This window comes from Suricata suricatta, chromosome 10 (genome assembly GCF_006229205.1).
Source record: "Suricata suricatta isolate VVHF042 chromosome 10, meerkat_22Aug2017_6uvM2_HiC, whole genome shotgun sequence".
Lineage (NCBI taxonomy): Eukaryota > Metazoa > Chordata > Mammalia > Carnivora > Herpestidae > Suricata > Suricata suricatta.
Window position 1 is genome coordinate 99625098 of NC_043709.1, and position 24754 is coordinate 99649851.

General features: G+C 39.1%; 2 protein-coding genes and 1 long non-coding RNA gene across 7 annotated transcripts in view; 2 read left to right on the forward strand and 1 right to left on the reverse strand.

Annotated features, from left to right (window-relative positions):
* Nucleotides 1-6: 6 nt before the first annotated feature.
* RAD51AP1 (RAD51 associated protein 1) lies at nucleotides 7-20793 on the reverse strand. 4 transcript variants are annotated; one of them, XM_029954503.1, is made up of 9 exons: nucleotides 20636-20793; nucleotides 17499-17548; nucleotides 15606-15744; nucleotides 12960-13060; nucleotides 11499-11585; nucleotides 10607-10756; nucleotides 5808-5969; nucleotides 2520-2669; nucleotides 7-180 (listed from the first exon to the last, which is right to left on the reverse strand). In XM_029954503.1, exons 1-9 carry the CDS (start codon nucleotides 20650-20652, stop codon nucleotides 47-49), a joined length of 990 nt encoding a protein of 329 aa, XP_029810363.1. In that variant the 5' UTR covers nucleotides 20653-20793; the 3' UTR covers nucleotides 7-46. The 4 variants fall into 4 exon arrangements, with proteins under 4 accessions (XP_029810363.1, XP_029810362.1, XP_029810365.1 ...); XM_029954502.1 differs by having other exon boundaries at nucleotides 2520-2672; XM_029954504.1 differs by having other exon boundaries at nucleotides 26-199; nucleotides 2520-2672.
* On the forward strand, nucleotides 165-13076 carry LOC115304354. The gene is made up of 3 exons (XR_003914398.1): nucleotides 165-267; nucleotides 12434-12547; nucleotides 12883-13076. It is a non-coding gene; the product is annotated as an uncharacterized LOC115304354 (long non-coding RNA).
* Nucleotides 20794-21108: 315 nt separating the features above from the next.
* C10H12orf4 (chromosome 10 C12orf4 homolog) overlaps nucleotides 21109-24754 on the forward strand; it is a 48015-nt gene continuing 44369 nt past the window's right edge. For both annotated transcript variants that reach the window (XM_029954677.1, XM_029954678.1), the window contains exons 1-2: nucleotides 21109-21193; nucleotides 23296-23490. In XM_029954677.1, coding sequence (XP_029810537.1) covers nucleotides 23313-23490 — 178 coding nt within the window. In that variant the 5' untranslated portion in view covers nucleotides 21109-21193; nucleotides 23296-23312. The remainder of the gene's footprint in view (nucleotides 21194-23295; nucleotides 23491-24754) is intronic.

The window sequence follows — 24754 nt, forward strand, 5'->3', positions numbered from 1 at the left end:
TGTAAAACTGTGATTCTCTTAATCAAACATGTGTTTATTACCATACTCAGCTACTAGCAGCACTTGGATGCAAAGGTTTAACTCGTGCTAATCGGGACAAACCCAGGCGGAGACTCTGATTTGGAGACTTAACAGACATGCCTGCCAGTGGGCTCTTGCTGCTGCTGCTTCCGGATATCGCTGAAAGAAAACATAGCACCTGATGCTGATGATGTTAGAAATCTCCGAAAAGAGATCAACTTACAAAACAGAAGATGCAAAAAAAAGGTAAGTAGAGATTACTCTGGTATACAAGCTCTGTCAAGTTCTCAACAAGATCAAAAGAATGAACAGTATTAAAGAGCAGAAAGAACACAGCACTGCCTATTTTCAAACATGCTCCGAAGGCAGGGTAACAGCCCCAAAACTTTAAGCAGGAAAGCTGAAGTTGGTAAGTTGGGAGCAAATCACATTGGTTGTAGAGGCATAGAAAATAAAGAAATGCATGCAGTTATAATTTATATAGTAGAAAAATCTAATGCATTTTTTAAAATCCCATAATTTTTCCAAATACTACTTGAATCTATTTTTTTCAAATATTAAATAACTGTAAACATGATCAATACTCTTTTTACTTACTTATACTAGTTCTTTTAAGTGACATCGTGTAGTATTTGCCTTCTCTGACTGGGTGTGGGTGTGTGTGGGTGAAATTGATAAGGGAGGATAAAGGGGATTAAGAGGTACAAACTCCCAGTTATAAAAGAAATGTCCCAGAAAAGAAAAGTATAGCACAGGGAATATAGTCAGTAACATCACATGGCACTGTTTGATGACAGATGGTGACTACACTTATTAAGGATGAGCCGTGAGTGACATATGGAATTGCTGAATCAATATATGTCTGATATTTCAGAGGATGAACTGACTTAATTAAGAGCTTTAAGTAATCATGCAGTCTCAGACTGAAATCTTTTTCTTATAATGCTTTTTTTAAAAATATTTCAAGTTCTTATATAAATTCTAATAAGTAACATACACTATTAGTTACAGGAGTAGAATTTAGTGACTCATCATTTACATAACACCCAATGCTCATCACAACGAATGCCCTCCTTAATGGCCATCACCCATTTAGCCCATCCCCCACTCACCACCTCCCCTCCAGCAACCCCTGGTTTGTTCTCTAAACTTAAGAGTCTCTTATGGTTTGCCTTGCTGTGGTTTTTTTTCCCTTCCCCCATGTTCATCTGTTTTGTTTCTTAAATTCCACATGAGTGAAATCATACGGTATTTGTCTTTCTCTGACATTTCATTCTGGCTCTATCCACATCACTACAAATAACAAGAGTTCATTCTTTTTAATGGCTGACTAATACTCCACTGTGCGCATGAACACCATATCTTCTTCATCCATTCATCAGTTAGTGGACATTTAGGCTCTTTCCAGAGCTTGGATACTGCTGACATGCTGCTATAAACACTGGAGTACATGTGACCCTTTGAAATCGGCATTTACCCAAGGATACAAAAATACTGACTTAGATTGAAACCTATTAGTACCTAATTATCAGGGAGTGACCGCTATGGACCAATCAAGAAATGTCAGTGAAGGGTGCCTGGCTGGCTCAGTCAGTCAGTTAAGCATCCAACTCTTGATTTCAGCTCAGGTATAATCTCATAGTCATGAGACTGAGCCCTGCCTTGGGCTCCAAGCAGAGTGGGGAGCCAGCTTAAGATTCTCTTTCCCTCGCTCTCTGCCCCTCCTCCAAACTCTCAAAAAAAAAAAAAAAAAAAAGTCGTTGAAAAGAAGTAAACCAAAGCTGAGTAGATTTGGAGGGACTTAGAAAAGGAGGGGACAAATGGGGAGAGACATACCAGATGGAGGAAACTGGATACAGAGAGGTCCTTAGAGAAGATACACATTGTGTTTAAGGAAGAAAAAACCATATTCGTTTCACCTGACTAGGAAGTGGATATTCTGGGCATGAAATAAATGGGGCCTGGTCTAGGGTTTGGGGAATGTCAAGAAGGGTACAAGTCAAAGAGTTCTTGAAGGATCAGCAAGGCTTGGCTGTCACGCAAAAGAACACACAGAGAAGGAAAGTCTGCTGGGACATTTGTGAAATGCTAGAAGTCCCATGTACAGATCCTGAGGCTTCATTAGACTGTGATCAATGGGTCTTGAGCAAACAGATTTGTTGCCAAAAATGAATATCAGGAATTTTAAGTGTGGACATTCTTTGACATTATAATTCCACGACTTGGAGTTTATCCTAAGAAAATAACCAAGGATATGCTCACAGATTTCAAAAACAAGGATGTCTGTGCTTCTTGTAACCTTATTTATGACACTGAAAAAATAATAAGCAATCTGGATGCTCAAAATAAGGGAATGACAAATGACAAATAAATGCAGCAACTAAAATCCTTGGTTTTGAAGAATACATAATAATATGTTATAACATTTACAACGTGGAAAAAAAGGTGCCAGTGATCATTTTCCAAGGCCCTACCCTTAATCAATAAATATACCATACCTGGAGGGACCCACTTAGGTTTTTTGTTTTCAGCTGAAGGACTGCGTATTTGCAATGGTTTCCTAGTGACCTCCGAAGAAATAGAAATCTTTTTTGGTGAAGGCTGAGGTCCTGATTTCATGGCAGCTGAGGCAGAGTCTCTTGAAGTCACTTCTTTAAAAAATATACATAGGAAAAGTTTTTCATAGAGGAAGAATAACTCTAGCAGGTAGATATAAAAATTATAAAGTTACATAATCTTATACAAATTAAAAAGGCAAGATTATCAATTAGGGAAACTCTTATTATACATAAACCTTTCTTGAGAGCCTAAGAACAGCCTTTTATGAGCATTTATATGTCAGGCAGTGTGGTAAGCATACCATATACATCACCTTTAACCCTTAGAGCAATTCTGATACAGATATACTAGCCCCACTACCAGATAAGGAAACAGAGAGGCTGAGCAGTCTGCCTGCAGTCTGCTAGCTGGTACATACTTGAGCCAGGATAGGATCCAAGTCTGGCTCCACAGTCCATACCTGTAGCCATTACATAATGGCGTCTCATCAGCATGTGTCAGTGAGATGATACACTAGGCTCGATGGTTACAAAGAGCTCATAGATCCTGCTCCCAAGGAACTTACAGTTTGACCACTAGATTCTGGTACAAAGGGAAGAAAAGTAAAGACATGTGTATAATGCAGTGGGATAAGCGATAAGACAAACTCTAGAGGTATGCACAGGAGGGAACCCACAATCTGTATACATCCCTGCATAGAGGTAAAAGTTACAAGGAAGTTGTCTGAGGATCGTTTGAGCCAAATCAAGGCTGAAGAGGAACGATGAGTTAGAGGGAAGTTTTCCAGGCGGAGGGAGTAGAGCATGCAAAGCTTGAGAATGCAGCAGGTCCCAGGACCGGCCTCTGGTTCAGCATGGCTGAAGCAGGAATGTCAAGGGGAGGGACACAGACAGAGTGCACATCACTGATCACTGATGAAGAGCTAGCTGCGCATACCAGTGATGGTGTCTGGCTAGCCACCATCACATACTGACTTTTCTCTGAATACATCTTTCTGATGGTAGTGCACGGCAAGCAGACCACCTAGGAGGCTCTTCAGGTAATCTAGGTGGGAGGTGATAAAGGCCTGAGCCTGAGGAGCAGGGAGGAAAGAACAGCAGATTGAAGATCTTTTAGGAATTAGATGGGGGGGGGGGTGAGGTAGTGATGGAGATGAAGAAATAATCATAACTTTCAAGTTCCTGTCATGGGCACACTGCCGGCTGGTGTCATTTTACCCAGAGAGGAACACAAGAATGAGACCAGGTTTTGGTGTTTGGGGGGCAAGGAGGATGTGCTGGAAATGAAGGGAGGAGAGGTAAATATAAATTCACTTTTTAGATAATGCTTGCTGTGATACACCCAAGGGATACCTAAATGTATTTGAAGGTGAACATTTTCACTACATACTTTTCTTAATGTTAACTTCTATATTCCCAAGATCAACACCAACAGAAGCTTTTCTGCTGTGATGGAAACTCTGTGCTGTCCATGTGATAGCCACTGGCCACATGTTATTAAGCACTTCAGATGGGGTTAGCAAAACCATGAATTCACTTTTAAAGTTTACTTAATTTTAATTAATATAGCTCTATATAGCCTGTGGCTATCATATTAGATAGCACAGCTCTCAAAAATTTTCTCTATCAAGGGAAAAATTGTGACATGTGCCCGATTAAAGACTCTCTATAATTATTCCATATGTTATTAATGGGAATAGAAATATAATCCATATTTCCTAATTCTTAAACCTCATTATTTAGCAGTTAAATTTTACTACTAAAATTATATATTAAGTTTCCTTATGAAACAACTTGCTCCAATACAGTAGACCTGAAACGGTAAATTCCAATGTGTAAACTGACATTTTAATTTTTAGTGTGTCTTGGTGAGGAAGCATAAACAAGCATCCAAAGAAAATATAAAATACACTCATACCGTCAATGACTTTTTCATATCAGTTTGTGGTGGGCAGAAGAACAGTCCCTCAAGATGTCTATATCCTAATTCCCAGGACATGTGCATGTCCCCTTCCACAGCAAGGGACTTAGCAGATGTCATTAAGTTAAGGATCTTAAGATGGGGAGACTGTCTTGCATCATCTGGATGGCCCAATGTACTCTCACATGTCCTTATAAGTGACAGTGACAGGCAGGAGAAAGAGAGAGAGGAAATCAGTGATGTGATGTGAGGAAGGCCCTGCCTTTTCTGGCTTTGCAGCTGTAGGCGGACCGCTGTGGGTCACCAAAGAGCACAGGCAGCCCGGAGATGCTAGAGAAGTCAGGAAAAGGAATCTTCTCCAAACTACTTTGATTGCAGTGCTGTGAGAAGCACTTTAAGCTTGTGGCTTCCTCAATGATAAAATCATAAAGTTGTGGTTCTAAGCCACTATGTTTGTGGTAATTTGTTACGGCAGCAATCAGAAACTAACAGTTTTCTCTCTAAAACCTTCTGCACTTAAAACCTAATTTCTGAAAACCAGATGCATTTGTCAATTTAAAAAGATGCTAATTAAAACCTTATTCAGAACAGTAGAGGGAGGAATATGAATCGGTATTTAGTTCTTATTTCTCAGGAAGTACTCAACACCATGCTATTTAAGGTGACGGCACCTCCCACTACCAGTAAATGGAGTCTGAATAACGGAAATCTTAGTTTCAAACAATGAAGACATAAAAATATATATCACTAAGTAAAGAAAAATCAAGTTAATGTAAGTTATATTTGTAATAATCTATCATATATTACGAACTCAAGAAAAAAACAAAAAAGCCCTAAAACACATAGCAAAAGGGTTCTCAAATCAGAGACTAAGTCAAGCATGAAAGCAAGAAATTAGAATAATCTAAACTGCCCCAATAACTGCCTGGGGAAAGAAGTGGTCCAGGGGCTACAGCTTGGGCTCTAAATGGACAAACCTGGGTACAAATTCTAGCTCCACACTTACTTAGTTGTAAGAATTTCCACAAATTATTTCACCTGTTTGAGTCTCAGTTTTCTCACTATCAAATGCAGGTGACAATAGCTACCTCAGAGGGTGGCCATCAGTGCTAGTGGAGGGTAATTTTAGTCAGAGCTGGTCGGCTGTAGGCAGTGGGTAGAACTCATGTCTGCTTCTCTCCCTTCCCCACCCCTCTTCCGTCTACATATCTTAACTGACAAAATGTTAAGGACAACAAAGGCAAAGGTAAGAAAAACACATTAAATAAACCAAAAACATTTTATAAAGTGTTCTGGATTAAGCTTACCCGTATTACATTTGGATTTAGGTTTCTTCTCCTTCTTTTCAACTGGGGGTTTGACCTTCACTACTTTCTTTTTGATTTCTTTCTCTTTGTTTTTTCTCATGGTGAAGTCTTCGTCATTGTCTTCACTCTCACTAAAATCAGAGTCATCCTCGGACTCTTCACCTAAAACAGAGGATTGCATAGTTGATCTTTGTTCTAAAAAGTGAGGCTTCCATGTATGCCTGAAACTAATACAATATTGTTTGTCAATTAACTTCAATTAAACAAAAAAGTGAGCCTCTATGGCCTTGACCTTCTAGCCTTTGCGTGAGAGTCTTGTGCGCCTATGGCCTGGGGACTATGGCACTGCTGTGACTGAGAGGACGGTCACCTGGGCTGAATCCTGGCCCCTCTGCTCACACTCTGAGTGACCCTAGGCCACTCACTTCACTCGGCTTAGGTTTTCTAGATATACAATGAGGATCATCATAAAACCTACATCATAGGGTTGTTGTGTGGATTAAATGAGTTACTAGAGGTAAAGCATTTAGAATAACATCTGGCAGACAGCAAGCAAAACAGAACTGTTTGCTCTTACTATTATCATTATAATTCCCATCAGGAATCTTTACATCCAATGTTTCCAGTTTAACTCAGTGACTTTTGAAAAGAACGGTAGGGTACAACATTAGCAACTCTTTCAAAACAATGACCTTGATGGTGATAGTAACAGTAGACCTTCCCTTAATCAAGTAAACCTCAACATTCTACAATAGAAACCCGTTGGGAATCGAGAACAGACTAACCACACCACATCTAAACTGATGATCCCACATATGATTTCATTTGGGGCACACCTGTCACTTCGCTGTGCGGCACGGGATCCTACAAGCCAGTGAGATAAGAGGTTAAGGAGCTACAGCTGCTCTGGAAAGAAGCATGAAGAATATCTGATAGCTAAGCAATGATTCTTCTATTTGGGGGGAAGGGTTGGGATGCGGGACGGGGTCAGGAAACCATGTCTTGTAAGGAAGAAAGTCTGAATGCTAAGTGTATATAAGGATAACTACTATTTTGATAAAAACTTCTTTACATTTTTTATATTATAAAAGCAGTATATGCTTATTGCAGGAAATGTAGACCACACCAAAAAAGTATTAAGGGAAAAGAAAATCTCCTAATCTCACCACTCAGAGATAACTCTTATGCCCACCATATATAATATCTACCAATCTGTAAGAAATATATTTTATGTGAAATTATCCATAAAGTTTTTCAAGCATACACAACAAGAAACAATAAAACACCAGATTTAATATTCATCAATACTTTGCTACATCTGTTTCATCTTTTGCCTTCTCCTTTCCTTCTGGTGAGGCTGTTATTTTAGTGCATAAGTGACCCAAGATAAGGGACACTTCTTAGAACCTAAGAATATGTGAGTATCTACTACTGTATAAACAATCAGCATTATTTTCTCCCAGTGTCCTAACCAGTCTCATATCCAAGGATTCAGATACTCCACTTATTGACAAATCATTTTTACCACCACAGCTGCCTCTTGTGATTAATGGCCTACAGTTCAGTTACAATGTAATCACTGTTACAATGATAACAGCCCTCATTATCAGAGTTCACAATAAAATCACCATTTGACAACCACATTTCCCCCTAAACAGCTAACATGTCTTAAACCTGTTTAAAGGAAGTGAGGATAATTTTCAGTTAGATATATTTTTTGCTGGGTTGCCTGGGTGGCTCAGTCGGTTAAGTGTCCAACTTCGGCTCAGGTCATGATCCCGCAGTTTGTGAGTTCAAGCCCCACATCGGGTCTCTGTGCTGACAGCTCAGAGCCTGGAGCCTCCTTCAGATTCTGTGTCTCCCCCTCTCTCTGCACCTCCCATGCTCATGCTCTGTCTCTCTCTGTCTCTCAATAATAAATTAATATATATATGTATATACATATTGCTGTCCTGATATCCAGCATAACCTCAGAAGCATTCAAATTTCCTTTTGTTGTTGTTATTTTGAGAGAGAGGAAGGAAGAAAGAGAATGAGCAGGGAAGGGGCAGAGAGAGAGAGGGAGAATCCCAAGCAGGCTCTGCACTGTCAGCATGGAGTCCAATACAAGGCTCAAACTCATGAACCATGAGATCATGACCTGAGCTGATACCAAGAGTCAGACATTTAACTGGCTGAGCCACCCAGGTGCCCCAAGAAGCACTCATATTTCAATAAATGTTTCCTTCCTATTTTGGTGTTTTCTACATCCTAAATCACCATTCGACTGTATAGAACTTGCAATTAAAATCCATTCTTCTCTCAGAACTATGGCTCATATTTCATCTCAAAAATATTTGCTTCTGTAAAATTCAAAAAGAAAAACAATCTGGAACCAAGATAGTTCCTTTTATTAAAATGATCATTTCCTTCTTAAAATAAATTTTTTTAATGTTTATTTTTGAGCATGCACGCATAGTGCTGGGGAGGGGCAGAGAGAGAGGGAGAGAGAATCCCAAGCAGGGGCGTGGGTGCAGGGTTCAATCCCACGACTGTCAAATCATGACCTGAGCTGAAATCAAGAGTCGGGCACTGAAACAACTGAGCTACCCATGTGCCCCTCTTTAGAAAATTTGTTTAAATTGTGGTAAAAAATACTAATGTAAAATTCACAGTCTTAATCTTTTAAGTGTAGAGTTGAGTGGTGTTGAACATATTCATGTTGTACAACAGATCTCCAGAACTTTTTTCTTGCAAAACTAAAACTGTGTGTCCATTACACAACTCCCCTTCCTCCTCCCTCTCACCAGTTTCTGCTACCATTCTATTTTGTGTCTATGAATTTGGCTATTTTAGATACCTCTTAGAAGTGGAATCACCAAGCATTTGTCTTTTGTGACTGAGTGGTTTATTTTGCTTGTTAGCATAAAGTTTTTAAAGTTTTTATGGTTCACCCAAGTTGGCACATGATGGGATTTCCTTCCCTTTAAGGCTGAATTTCCACTGTGTGTATAGACCAGAGGTGTTTATCCACTAATCTGCTGAGGGGCATCTGAGCTGCCTCCACAACTTAGCTACTGTGAATAATGCTGCTAGAGATATGGGTGTGCAAATATCTGAGACCCTGCTTTCAATTCTTTTGAATGTATACTCAGAAGTGGAATTGGTAGATCACCTGACACTTCTGTTTTTAATGTTCTGAGAAGCTGCCATCCTGTTTTCCACACAGGAAATCCCACTAATAGTGCACAAAGGTTCTAATTTCTCCACATCCTTGCCAACACTAGTTATTTTCTGTTTTTTGACATCCTAATGGGTGTGAGATCGCTCACTGGGATTTTGATTTATATTTTCCTAATGATACTGATATTGGGTATCTTTTCATATGCTTTTTTGGCCATTGTGTTTTCTCTTCAGAGATTTTAACAACTTCCTTTCAAAGGCATAGAGGCAACTTTAAAGTCACTATCCAAATTATAGTCTCAATAAAAACTTACTTTTATAAAATGATTAGAGAGAGAATATCTGAGGTTGGAATGCAAATAAGACAAGATTTTTGAATTCTATCATACCTCTAGAAACATGACCCATGAATTTCGTAAACCCAGCAAACAAAGCAAGTGATTTCATTTCCAGATAGAAACAAACATTTTTAACCACTATTAAAGACATATTAATTTCCTTGGCATGCTAACTTGCAATTTATAACTTTAGAATTGTTGACTGATTTTTCTGACAGCATGTGTCCAATAACGACGACATTCTGGAAGTGCTACAATCATTATCCCAAAAAAATTATTAAACTGACAAGGAGTTATTTTCTTATTTTAGGCTTTTAAATTGAGAAGGATTCAGTCTATGCTCTACTATGCTTCTTCAGGGCATTTTCTTTCCATGGCTTCTCCTTTCTGGTGCTCCACTTTCATCCGTGTTTCCCTAGACCACCTGCTTTGGGCTGACCTGGGCCATGGAAAGGGGCAAGTACTGGTTAAAAAGGCAGATTTCTGGGCTCTACCCTGTCTTCCTCTTCTACATAGCTCTTCTATGATGACACTTGACACATTCTACAGTTCATTATTGTCTGTGTCCCCTCACTTGAATTTAACCTCCTTAGGGGAGCTCTGTTTGTTTTGTTCAACTGTTGTATTTGTAGTGTCTAGAATATAATACACATAACACTCAAATATTTGTAGAATACACGTTGAGGAACAAAACCATTTTTCAATAGCATATTAAAATCTATCAAAATATATAGCATCTGATTTTGTGCAAATTTATGAATTTATTCATTTTAATTTTTAATTAACATATTATGATGCTCTATCCAGGTCACTGTGCTTCCCATTTGCCCTAATTTCTGAACGAGTCTGAAAACAACAGTCACAAATAAAATATAGGTTTCATGTCACTTCAACCCTAAGATACTTCATGAATTTCTAGTACCTACAGAAAGGTCTACACTTCTTAGAAAGTGCCAGCCTGCCTCCTTAGCTTCTTCTAGAACATTCTCTGCTGCAGGCTTTCTGATCACTTTCTTGTATGTGTGCTTGTCTATTCCATTGTTTATGCATTTCTGTCAGTCAGGAATGCTATTTTACCCTTTTAGTTTGTCTAGATGCCACTCATTTTTCAAGGCACAGCTTCAAGGTCACTTCCACATGAGCCTTTTGCCCCAATTGGCAGAGCTGAATTTAATGGTCCTATACGTTCAAGTTTGCATATACCAAACATTTAGCACAGTGCTTTGCATCCATTAATGGTCTCTAAGAAGTTTTTACTGAATTCCCATAGTATTAATTTTGAGGTAGGACATAACTCACCAGTTGCGAAGTCTGGTTCAGAGTGGTTGGCACTATCGCCATCACTGCCGTCCAAAAGAATCTTCCTCTGTTTTACCACAGCCTTTGATGCTGCTTTCCTTTTCCCTTGAACACCAGGAAGATCATCTTCCTCAGTAATCTTATCCAAATCTTCAGGAGATGCATAAAAATGAACAGAAACTTTTTGTAACAGGTAATATTGAAAGAAGTGGAGAACAGAGTTCCATCACATCTGCTGTTTTTATCTGCCCAGCTCATTCCTCTGCCGCTTCTCATAGACCACACAGTCTAGTCTGGCACAACCTTGATAAACGTCAGTCTCCTGACAAGAGTCCAGTTTAAGGATAAGTGTGAGACCCCACTGAGGCGTCTTCCCCCAGAAATTTGAAAAGGGGAGCTGAGGGGCACCTGGGTGGCTCAGTCAGTTAAGTGACTGACTCCTGATTTCACCTCAGTTCATGATCTCACAGTTCATGCGATCAGGCCCCACATCGAGCTCTGTGCTGACAGCATGGTGCCTGCTTGGAATTTTTCTCTCCCTCTCTTTCTGCCCCTCCTCTGCTCACTCTGCTCTCTCAGAATAATAAACATTTAAAAAGAAAAAACAGAAAAGGGGAGCTGGGAAGATGCAGCCCCTTTCTTCAGCAATCAACAACTATCGACTAGAAGCCAGGAGTAGTCATGACCTTCCACCAGGGAAGAAAAGGAAAATGGGTCTGCAGGAAAAGAGAAGAAAACTAAAACACAAAGAAACAAAGGAGAGGAGGGAAAGAGAACCTTGACAAATTTAAATATCTTGGTTCTAGGTGTAGTATCAGGTATTTAAATAAAAGTTAGAAAAATAGCATTGTTGATAGGAAAAGTAAATATTACTATTAATATTAAAGCTTACCTAAATAATCGCTGGCTACACTGCAATTGGAGATATGAGGGGCCTTACTCATTGTCTCAGTTTCACGACTGTCACGTTTTTCAATGCCTAAAGACAAGGAGGAAGGAAAAAGATACAGATGCACCTTAATCAGCCAATGGGGAGAAAGGAAAATTGGTGTTCAAATGTAAAAGCACGACTTGTCTTGGAAAGGTCAGCATACGGTTGAGAGTTGGGCTCTGAAATCAAACACGCTTAGACTTAAGTTGAAATTCAGACTCTACCCCTCGCACTGGCTACAATAGCATGAGAAAGTGGCTTATCCTAAGACTTAGTGTCCTCATCTATAATGTGGAGAGAAAAAATGGAGTCTGGACTAATTAGGTGTCTTGCAGGGGATTAAATGTGGGTCACATGTAGAAATTGCTTATTGTAGCGCCCAGCACATGGGAAACAGTCAATAAATATTTAGTATCATTTTTGTGTAGTAGATACTCGCTTTTACTAATAATCACTTTTCAGTCATTATAATAATCCTAAAATGATCTTAGGTATTTCAAGAGGAATTTAAGTCACAGTGACCATACTATTAGATCTCAGTGCTATAAAGTGCACTGATCTGTGGGAAGTGGTTCTTCCAAGGAAACCCGCTATGTATTCTACCAGCTCTTACAGGAGAGAGATGAGTTGCATTTTCTCAATTTTGGGTTTAAGACAATTCTCTTTTTAAGTTCCTTTGACTTCCTGATTACTAAACGGCTCCCTAATCAATCAACAGGGTTTTATTTACGGTCAAATAGGAGGCAATACTGACTGAAACATGTAGACCCCTAAATGAGCTAATGAGTTACGTATATCTTACAACATGGAAGAAACTAAGTCAAAACAATTTCATCCAAAAAGCATGTTAACAGTTTGCGTGTCTTTTCGGGGAATAATGTTTTCTGCCTCTCCAGAGTATCAATATTGCCATCTGCTACACAGCTGCCAGAAAAATCGAAGGAGGAAAAACCCAGAGAAATCCATAAGTCCTGTATCTCCTAAATCCACTGAGCTTGCTAACCAAACAGGTATCTTCAACCGTGGTAAATAATGAAAATTACCCTCACTAGGTCATGTTTAAGTAATTTGAATTTTGAGAGAGAAGAGATGGATTGTTAGGACTGTACAGACCAATTCATTTGCTTAAGAAATTAAATTTCCACTGTAAACAAAAGTGTGACCTGATCATCCAAGCACATAGTCCATAATCTGGCTCAGAGTTTAAATTAGGTGTGTTAAGCAGAGAGATGAGTGTGTATGGACGCAATTCATGCAGAATAAACCGCGGAATCTAACTGTGCCCTCTGCAAATTGCTCCATTTCTTATCCAAAGTATTAAACTTTTATTCTTTCCTCTACGAAGGTTCATCGAGAGACACAATGACAAAACCAGTGAGGTTACGAAGAGAAATACATAGAAAGTATAGAAAGTAAAGCTACTTTCATCTCGAGCCTCTTCTGCATCAGCTGGAAGTTCCTTCACTGATAAAGCGAGTGCGACTTCTAAGTCTCGCTGGTAGAGCTTGTCATCTAAAGCCATCCTAAAGGGAGACAAACAAATAAAAAGGGGTTTTAAAAAATATCAATCTCAACCAAACGCTGCGAATTAAAAAAGCTGTAATTTTTCTGAATTACAATTTAAGAGCTGCTAACCTCACAAGAATGTTTTTTAAACAGTAATCATCAACATGGACTGTAACGGTAAGACTGCTAACGCGCAGTAACGTCGTGGGACACATGGCATAGGAGACGGAAAGAGCAGCAGCCTGCGGTGTTGCACGTGCTGCCTCCTTTCGGTGTAATGTCCGTCCTCGCTACTGAGTCCAAGCACCTGCTCAACCTGGAATAAAGACTTGCCTCGAAAATCCACTTAGAAATCGTCCTTGACCTCACTCACATCTCCTTAGACAAGTATTATAGCTCTTACATTAAGCTGTTTTTTTTTAATATCTGTTCCTCCCAATCTAGACTTTAACAAATATGTCACCAAGTACTGTGTATGAGGAACTGCACTAGACAGAATACTAAAAGTACCCTCAAACATTCTGCAATTAAGGAGGAGGTTAGGGAAATAAGACCGGCTGATAACTTTCCTAAATGAGCAGATGTCTCCTATTCAAGGTGGTCAGAATGCCAGGGTATGTAAAAAAAGAAATCAAAGATTTTCTTTAAAAAGTTTAAGGATAAAATACTGAGATGTACCTTGAAGAATTTATTATTTTTTTTAAATAAGTTTTATTGAGATACAATTCACATATTAAAGTGTGCATTTCAGCAGTCTAAGTATTTTCAGTGTTGAGAAACCATCACCACTATCTAATTTCAGAATATTTTCATAATCCCAAAAGAGGCCCTATATCCACTAGCAGTCACTCCCTGCTTACCCCTCCCCAGCACCCGGCAACCACTAATCTACTGCCTGCTTCTGAGGACTCACCTATTCTAGACACTTCATGTCAGTGGAATCATACAACATGTGGCCTTTTCTGTCTGGCTTCTTCTGCTCAGCATGTCTTCAAGTTTCATCCATTTCATAGGATGTTATCAGTACTTCTTTTTACTGCTGAATGATATTCCAGTGTGTGGACAGACCACATGTATCCATTCATGAGTTGGATAGATATTTGGACTGCCTCCATTTTTTGGCTATTATGAATAAGGCTATGAACCTTTGTGTTCAAGTTTTTGTATGGGTATGTTTTCATTTCTCTTGGGTTTATACCTAGGTTGGGTCATAAAATAACCCCGTATTTAACATTTTGAGGAACTGCTACTCTGCTTTCTAATGTGGCTGCACCATTTTTACATTCCCAGCAACAATGTATGAGAGTTCCAGCTTCTCCACATCCTCGCTAACATTGGTTATTGTCTGTCTTTTTGATTATGGCCATCCCAATATGTGTGAAGTATTATCTCACCATGGTTTTGATTTGCACTTCCCTGATGGCTAAGGATGCCAAGCATCTTTTATGTGCTTATTAGCCATTTGGAGATGTTCTTTGGAGAAATGTCTACTCAAACCATTTGCCCATTTTGTAAATTGGGCTATTAGTCTATTTACTATTGAGTTGTAGGAGTTCTTTATATGTTCTAATTACAAATCCCTCATCAATTATATGATTTGCAAATATTCTCTCTCATGTGTAGGGGTTTTTTTGTTTGTTTGTTTGTTTTTACTAGACTTAAAATATAGTACAAGAAATTCAAAGAAAGACAAAAAAAAGAGAAACAAGTGAAGAACAGGACATGGGGTAACTGACTCTGTGTTAATGACTCTCCTCTCGCTTGCAGTGGTGAACCACACTGTCCCCCACGACCCATCTGCTAGCACCCCTTCTGCCCGTCTCCTCTCCATCCTTCAGGGTTGGGGCCTCTTGGGACTTCCTTCCCTCATTCTCTCTTCTCTCTTGGAACTAGTGGAAATCCAGAATTCATCTAGAAACTACAGGACCTTTTCAGTGCTGGACAAGTCTAAACAATATAAAGAGAAAATATCTTTTATCTGCAGAAAAATACATTGTTTAAATTTTTATAAAACTATCCTTACAGATATAAGACTTGAGGACTTTAGAGACAGATATTCAGTTCTATAAAAGTAAGCTGTACCTCCTAAACTTTGTCATTGTCTTTAATGATTGTCTTAATACTTAAATGAATATTTCCTTGCATGTTTGTGAATATCTTCTTTGAGGCAGAAAGTCAGAAGGGGATTAACAGTACATCCCTGTTCTCCTATATGCACTAGATAAAATAATACCTATGACTGGACTTAAGTTCCCATTTAAACGAAGAGTTTAAGGAGCACCTGGGTGGCTCAGTCGGTTAAATGTTTGGCTCAGGTCATGACCTCTCAGCTTGTGGGTTCGAGACCCACATCGGGCTCTGTGCTGACAGCCCAGACCTTGGAGCCTGCTTTACATTCTGTGTCTCCCTCTCTCTCTGCTCCTTCTCTGCTCATCCTTTGTGTGTCTCACTCCCCCTCAAAAAATAAATAAATATTAAAAAGAACTAAACCAAGAGTTCGAATTTATCCCTCTTTTAAATGAACACATCTAATGTATATTTACTGTATGTCTTACCTCTCACCTTTTTTTAGGAGTTTTCTCTTGCGGGATGTCTTCTTTCTGGAGATTTTTCAGTTTAGGTTTCCTTGTTTCTAGTTTTAACTCCTTTGGTGTTGCTCTGGGTTTTTTATTTGAAGGTGCGGTTGTAGAAATAAAGTCATCTATTTGTGTGTGAATCAAAAATAAAAGAATATATAAAAAAATAAAATTAAATAAAACATGAAATTGCTTTTCCTAAGAAATATAAACATTTTCTTAGCAGCTGAAATTCATTACAGTATGTGTTCAAGGTTTAAAGGTTAAGAAAAATGTTTAATTGCCATCAGTTAAAAAATGTTGGCGTATTATTTGTCTTTATTCTCACTCATGCTTTTCAACTTTGTTTTAGTGGCCTTTATTTATTAAAATATTGGTCTATCAAAAGCCAGTTCACTAAAAAACGTGATCTAGTTCCACTGACACTCAGCATAAACCAGCTGCGATAGTTTTCACACACATGAGCAGCACATGGATGCACACCCTCAAGGCACACGTAGTCTTGATCACAGCGTTAGCATCTGGTAACAAAGGTTGTCTCTGTCAAGCTTCCACATGTTGCAATATGGTAATTTCTGACTTACCCCCACCTCCACCCCGTAATCTCTAGAACACTACTGGCAATTTATAAATATTTTGTGAAATACTGATAACAGTATCAAAAAGCTATAAGTCAGAGTCTACACTATTTTCTCACACTTATAGTGGAGCCCAGTGCAAAAAACAGATTCCTTCAAACACCACAAAAACTGAACATTTGACTCACAGAAAGCTCTGGGAGTCTGAGAAATATAAAACCTATTTCGAAATATAATGTAATCTAATTAAATGTTTCTCACACTTTTTGACCAAAGTTTCCTTCACAACAGAGACAAATAAATACATAATCCAATTGGGTATAGCTTATGCCTAACCTTTCTTCAAGGTCTTGTTTTTTTTTTTCCTTCCAAGGTTTTATTTAAATTCCTATTAGTTAACACACAGTGTAAAATTAATTTATTAGTTTCAGGTGTAGAATTTAGTGATTCAACACTTAAATACAAACATCCAGTGCTCACTACAAGTGGCACCCGCCCTAATCCCCATCACCTATTTAACCTAGCCTCCTCTACATCCTTCTGAGAATCGTCAGTTCTCTATAGTTAAGACGGCCTCTTGGTTTGCCTCTCCTCCCTGATCCCCATGTTCATTTTGCTTCTTAAATTCCACCTGTGAGTGAAATCATATGGGCTGTGCCTTTTTCTGATTGACTTATTTCACTTAGCATAATACTCTCTAGCTCCATCCACATTGTTGCCAATGGTAAGATTTCACTCTTTTTATGGCTGAGTAATATATGATCTAGCAATTGCACTATGAGGTATTTCCCAAAGGATACAATAATACTAATTAGAAGGAATACATGTACCCCGATATTTATAGCAGTATTATTGACAATAGCCAAACTAAGGAAAGTGCCCAAATGCCCATTGGTGGATGAATGGATAAATCAGTGGTATAGAAGGCCTTGTTTTATTGTACAGTTAATGAGGATTTCACATTATATTCTGAAACACATTTGTGTTTCAAAAGACAATGTGTTTCTTCTTTGGGAAAGGGAGAGGAAGAAGACAAACCACATTATCAGAAACATGGACCTAGAGTAGTTTAGATCTAAAGAGCCATTTTACTTGGTCCTGTTCATTTATCACTTACCTACATAATTCTCGTCAGTGTAATTATCAGCATAATTATCCCAAATGCTTAGAAAATTATTTTTGTGGCCCTAGCTCATATACAATTGAGTAAAATATTCAATATTAAGAGTTCTATATGTCATATAAATTCTGAGGAAATAAATTTCTGGGTTTCTAAAGCAAAAATATGAATTTCCACTTACCATCACTGTCAGAGTCCTCAAATTGTGAGTAATTGACTGGTTTCTTATGCCTATGAGCAAGACAAATTTTTTAATTACACAAATGCCAATTTCCCACCTCTAATCCTTGAGACCATTGACAGTCTTGAGTAAATGAAAATGTGTTTCAATCCTCCTAAGAGTACTTAATCTTGACAGGGCACCTAGGTGGCTCATTTGGTTAAGTGAGCAAATTCGGATCAGGTCATGATCTCACGGTTCATGAATTCGAGCCCTGTGTTGGGATCTGTGCTGACAGCTCAGGGCCTGGAGCCTGCTTGGGATTCTGTGTTTCCTTCTCTCTCTACCCCTCCCCTACTCACCCTCTGTCTGTCTTTCTCTCTCTCTCAAAAATGAAGACTTAAAAAAAACTTTTTTAAAAGAAATTGGATTTTACAGTAGGGACGTAGCATTAGCTGAAATAGTTTCAACTATACTTGATATACCAGATAAGGAAAAAATAATTCGGATAACCCTCAAAGTAAAAATATCATTAACACAATCCATATACTGTTTAAGTGCTGTGGGACACTTATAGGTTTTTTGTTAATAAATGCATTGTCTTCTTACTAGATTATAAACTTGACACTTTAAAGCTATTTACTCTCTCTTTTTAATCTTGCCATAATACTAAGTAATGTTTTTTATGCAATGGACATTGAAACAATGGCGACTTTGTACCTGCCACCTGAAATGAATCTTCATGCTACTTTAGAAAACCATTAGAACAAAGTAATATTCAAAGTGAAAAAAATGAATTCACTTTCTTCCTCCTTCCTCTAGACACTAAATAAAATATCCTTGCAGTTTTCTTTTCTACCTTCCACCAAATACCCAAGTATCAATAACCTAGTAGGTCAGTTTTTCTTTCAAGAAAAATGGGTGTTCTATGAAAAAGAGGTCAGGTCAACTCTTAACTCAATCTCACAAGTGCTTTTCCTGAAAATCACCACCATAGAAGTACTTTAGTACTTTATGTATGTATCTCATTTCCTCATGTGTAATATTAAAATGAAGAGTACTCTTGTTACTCTCCTACTCTTTGGAGTTAAAGAATTTTAAAAGCTGAATAAAGTATGAAAGCCTCTTTAGAAATTTTGTGACTGAATAACAGTAAACATAAAAACTCTTAAAAAAAAAAGAAGTATGCTAGGGGTGCCTGGGTGGTTCAGTCAGTTAAGCATCCAACTTCGGCTCAGGTCATGATCTTGTGGTTCTTGAGTTCAACCTCTGCATCGGGCTCTGTGCTGACAGCTCAGAGCCTGGAGCCTGCTTCAGATTCTGTGTCTCCCTCTCTCTCTGACATTCTCTTGCTCATGCTCTCAAAAATAGATAAACATTAAGAAACTCTCTTGCTCTCTCTCAAAAATAAACATTAATAAAAAGAAGTATGCTCAATAATTGAGCTATAATGAGTGTCATTTTTACTGCTTCATCAAGCACATTCTGGTATTTTTTGTACTCTGAGTGTGCAGCAGGAAAGAATGCAATGATATTTGTAAAATGTGGTGCCACTGTGTTGATTGGTGATAAAGTGTGAGCAGTTATGCCACCATTGCAGTGCAGATGACAGAACAATGAAAAAAGTGAGCAATGTCTTAGGATTATTGGGAAAATAGTTTTGATCTCATGGACCTTCTCAGAGGGCCTCAGGGAACCCGATGGGTCTTCAGACCATACTTTGACAACTGCTGTTCCAGACAAAGGGTTTATGTGCTCACTACTTGGGTGGACATAGTGAAAATCCATTTCAGACTTCATGTGTTCAAATGGAACTCCTGATCCCCCACACCTCCGGAACCTGTTCCTTCCCTCGTCTTCCTCTTCTTGGTTAGTACATTGACCATCCATTCAGTAGCTCAGACCAAAAACACTATGAAATCATCCTTCTTTTTTTTCCCCTTAACTTCCATGTCCACTTCATCAGCAAGTTCTGTCAGCAGTATCTCCAAAATATACCCCAAGTCCATCTGTTCCATTCCATGTCCACTGATAACATTCCACTCCAAACCACTATCTGATGATGTAGTGGTTTCCTTGTTCCCAATCTGGTCACCCCATCTTCCATTCTTTCTCCACCAGCAGCCAGTGAACTTTATAAAACCAAAATTAGATTTCCCTGCCCTACTTAAAACTCTCCGTTGATTTCCTATTGTTCGTATAATACAATCCAAACTCCTTTTTAAAGCCTACAAGATCCTACCTCCTCTGGCCCCTGCCTATTTCTCTGTCCTAATCCCCTACAATTCTCCCCATTGCTTGTTAATGCTACAGCTTTAGAAGCTTTCTTTCTGTTCCTCAAACATAGTCAAGCTCAGGGCCTTGGGTTTTGTCCCCTCTACATTGATTGCCCCTGATTTCCTCTGCCTAGCTCCTTCCCATCATTCATGTCTCAGATCACATATTATTTCTCTAGAGAGGCACATCCTAACACACCACTTATAGTAAGGCTTTCCTCCTTCTCACTATCACTTTGTGGTATTTGTTTGTGGCCCCCTACCCTCACCCCTTGACTAGAATGTAACCTCCAACATCCAATGGGACATATTAATCCTTATTACAATACCTTTCTAAATGAATGGCTAACTGTAGGCCACCATAGCGCTCCACTGTGGTTTAGCTGAGGTACAGTTTCGAATAATATAATGGAAAACACAGAGATCTGGAACCAGTGATTTGAGCATTATCCTGCCACTCACCAGCTGTGTGACTTGGCCTTTATACCTGGGAGTTTAAGTCGATAAAACAGGGATACCTAAATTGCTATATCAAACAACTATAGTGATAAAATTAAAAAAAGAAATAACACGTAAGTAGGAGCTGTTGAAATATAAAGCACTGTTCGAATGCTAACACGACAAGGGCTTATTTAAATGGGGGGGGGGGGAGAATCGGCAAGAGCTGCAAAGAAAAAGAAGGAAAAAGGTAGGATGCTAGGATACTGCTGCGGAATGGGTGGCTCTTAGTGGAGGCTGGAGAGCTCCCTAAAAACCGTCCATCCCACCTTCGCTACCCACCGTCCTATTCGGCCCTTTCCAGTCAATCGTGTGCAGGCCAAGCTGCCTACAGCGTCTTTCCGCTTCTTCTCCCCATCCCCGCCGATGTCACGAACTACCCACCTCACAGGCCGCACCATGGCCCCGTCCAAGGCTGTAAATATGCAGCTTTCAAGTTCTTCAGGGCAGCAGTACTAGTTTCAATTCCCGCCCAAAAGCAGGCACTAGAGCTCTCCGCCCTCTGCCACCAGTCCTCCAATGATTACCAGCCATCCTTGATGTGGCGCATGCGCACTGAGAAGAACCGCAGGCTCCCACCTTGCCCAAGGTATTGCTTTTCCGCATCCGGTCTATCAAGGCGGAGCACAAGCTTTGCCAACGCACTTTCGTCACAACAGTGGATTCCTCTCCCTCCCCCCCAGCGCCCTCTGAAATTCACAACAATAGTAGAAATATGCCTTCTTACATTTTTAAGTGACTATATTTAGGCTATATGGAAAAAGTGGGCATTTATGTTGGGCGATTTTCTGTAGGGTGCCGGGAAACCGGAAAAGGTATGGACGAATCTGCTGATGCATATCTGCTGGCTGTAAAAACACAACCCTAAGTCAGCTGATGTTCCCGGCATCACAGCTCTTTGACAGCTCTGGTGTGTGGACCGCTCACGACTTCGGACCTCGGGTAGGTGAACCCAGAACCAAGGGCGAGGAAACCCGTACAGACCGAAAGCGGCTAATGGGGAGGGTTTCTCTTTACTCGTCTGGAGCCTCTGTGGCCTGCAGCCTACACTCTCTTTCCCTGATTTGAGCCTCAGAACCTCCACTTTAGGGGCAGGAGTTCGGTCCAGCCCGCCTCTTCTCAGCTCAGTTTTGCCTCGGAAACCTTCCTTAGTTTCACCCTTGATTAAAAAAAAAAATTTTTAAGTGGGGAGAGGGAACTAAATTATTGGTTTGTTAAAACATAATAAGCTTGAAGTGCCTGGGTGGCTCAGCCGGTTAAGCGTCTGATTTCGGCTCAGATCATGAGCTCACAGCTCATGGGTTCGGGCCCCACGTCGGGCTCTGTGCTGACAGCTCAGAACCTGGAGCCTGCTTCTGATTCTGTGTCTCCCTCTCTCTCTCTGCCCCTCCCCAGATTGCACTATGTGTGTCTCTCTCTAAAAAATAAATAAACATTAAAAAAAAAACCTAAGCTTAAATGTTGAACCGATTGATACCAGAGCTACTTGTTTTTGCTTATCGAAAATATTGAATTTAAACAAGATTAGACCATAAACCTATGTCTCTGTACCTTTGAGTCCCTGCTAGTGTTCCTTTATTGTCTTTGTCTTCATCGTATATACTCAGTTAGCAACATGTGATTTTTTATTAACCTGTTCGTAAAGAACTTCTTTTCTACTAGTTTTCATCTGTTGATCATCCTATGTTTATCAAATGCTTCACTTTTATTGTTAGATTAATCCTTATAACAATCCTGTGAATTAAAAGGTTTATGCAAAATGAGCCCTGAAGAATGAGTACTTGTTATCCAAGGAAGAAAAGCAGTACGAGTGCTCTGGTATCACTTTTTCTACTTCAAAAAGGTTGAGAGCGGAAAGAGGGTTAGTATTGAAAGGAGTTCATTGTGACTTGAAAATTGTTTGTGAATTTATGTGTTGGCAAGGAGGGTGTAGGGGGTACAGGTGCTGAGGGGGGAGTCAGGAGATATAAGCAGAGACGTGGTAAACCAGATTAAGGAGTTTGCATTTTTTAAATTTAATTATTTATTTTGAGAGCGAGCGTGCAGAAGGGGTAGTGGCAGAGAGAGACGGGAGAGAGAATCCCAAGCAGCGTCCTCACTATCAGCACAGAGCCCTTGGGCAGGGAGGCTCCATCTTGGGAACAGCGAGATCATGCTCGGAGCCAAAACTAAGAGTCAGTCGCTCAACTGACTGAGCCACCTAGGTACCCCAAGGAACTTGAGTTTTATTCTGAGAGCAATAGAATATGATCAAAGGATGGTAAGCAGATGAGCAACATGATCAGATAGGCACTTTGGAAAGATTACTGTAACTTCAGCATAGGGATGGTATGAAAATTGTTCTGATGGTGAAAAGCCTAGAGACAGGGAGCCTAGTAAGGAGGCTTATAAATAAATCTAAATCTTTAATCAAATAAATCTTTAAGTGGTATTGATTCTTACTCTTTTTGGCCAGATTTTCTTCTTTTTGAAAAGTGTCCAGTTTGCCTTTTGGGATATCCTGTACTGTATGTGTGTGTGTGTGTGTGTGTGTGTGTGTGTGTCTTTCCTACATGGAGATCTTTCCAACACCATCTTTCTTTTATGTCCAATAAGATCTCATATGCACAACATCTAAGATCTTCAAGATTACTTCTTGGTCCATGATCTATTTCTTTGACTTTGTATTCACCCATTTCATAAGCTCTCTGTCTGTCCACCCATTCATCTCTTCCTAAGAATCTTCTCTGCTCTTCTCTCCATGTGTTTCCCTTATTCTTGAGAACCCTGCCTTGGAATGAAAAATACTTTATGGGCATAATGGGGCCTTTTACCCTAAAATAAGTTTAAAAGGAGCTTTTTATTCCTTAAAAAAACACCTCATTTTCTTCATGAAGATGAAAATGCAGGAATAAAGGTAGGAAAACCTAGAATAATCAGCTCCAAGTCACACAAACAAAATCACTGAGTGGTGGCGGGATATTTTCTTAGAGGTAGGATACCATGATGAAACGTGATTTTTGTGGACTTATAATCCACTTGATTTTTATTTGTTTGTTCTATAGAAATCCTGCCAAAGAAGATGAAGAAAACCAGAGAAAGATTTTGCAACAGAGAGAGGGAATTTGTGTATAAATTCAGAGTAGGAACTCAATGCTTAGAACTGAGGGTACCCCTCAAATTTCCTGTTCAAGAGAATGCCAGTCATTTACATGGACGTCTGATGCTGCTGCACAGTTTACCATGCTTTATAGAAAAAGGTGAGGACTGGTTTTTGTAATACAACTTTATTATTTTCATATGGTCTCTTTCCTTTGATATTTCATATTAGAAAGAATAAACCTGAGAAGCTTGAAACAATAAAATATGCAGTGTTTAAATGCTTCCAAGAGTAAGAAGATTTCCCAGATCTTTGTTTTGATATTGTTTTCTGTATCCCTTGAGTTGTTTATAAGGTGATTTGGTATAAAAATTAATTTATAGGTATGTCTGTATGGTTCAATTGGTTGAGTGTCCGACTTTGGCTCAGGTCATGATCTCGCAGTTCATGAGTTCAAGCCCTGCATCAGGCTCTGTGCTGACAGCTCAGCTGCCTCCCTCTCTCTGCCTCTCCCCGCTGCCAAAAAAAACAAATTTTAAGAAACATTAAATTTTTTTTCAAAAATTAAAAAAAATTATATAATGAAAACTTAGTTACAAAGTTTGGGTTAGAATGCTTAAATTCTTAATTTAGTTGGATGGATTCATTTCAGCTATCCCTGATTATGATATAGAACTGTTTTGCTAAATGCGTCGCCCATTTAATTTTTACTTACCTAAATTAATACTGCAAAGCCATCTGTATTAAACTGTTTTAAAAGGTCTGTGTTCTGTCTCACAGATGAAAAAAAAATTTTCAATTTAGAATATGTTGGATCATAAAAGTTAGAGTTATAAGGAAACCTAGAAACTTTCCAGCCCAATCTCATTCTACAAATAAGGCAACTGGTGCATTGAAATGTTAAATCGTTTGCCTAAGGCAGTTGTTCTTGAAAGCTATTCCCTGATCAGAATCTACCGCATCTCCTGGAACCTTGTTAGAAATGCATGTTCTTGGGCCTCACCCCATTCTTGTAGAATTTGACACTCTGGGGTGGCATACAACAATCTATTTCAGTAGGCTCTCCAGGGAATTCTGATGCATGCTAGAAATTGAGAACCACGAGTCTGCAGTTACAAACATAATGACAGCGCCAAGACCAGAACACAGGTATCCTGATTTCTATCCCTGTTCTCTTTCTATTATATCATCTCTACAGTGTCTCTAAAATTGAAATTATGTATCATCCCAATTAAATCAGTTTTAATATGATAATCATTCAATTTCTCTTTAGAACTCAAGTAATGTAACTCTATATAGGAAACTACAAATGTTTTTCATTTAAATACAGTAACCTTCAGACCCTCAAAATCTGTAGATTTTTCTTTACATGCATTTACCTGCTCAGTTTCAGATATAAGCTTGATAAAAGAAAATTTCATGTT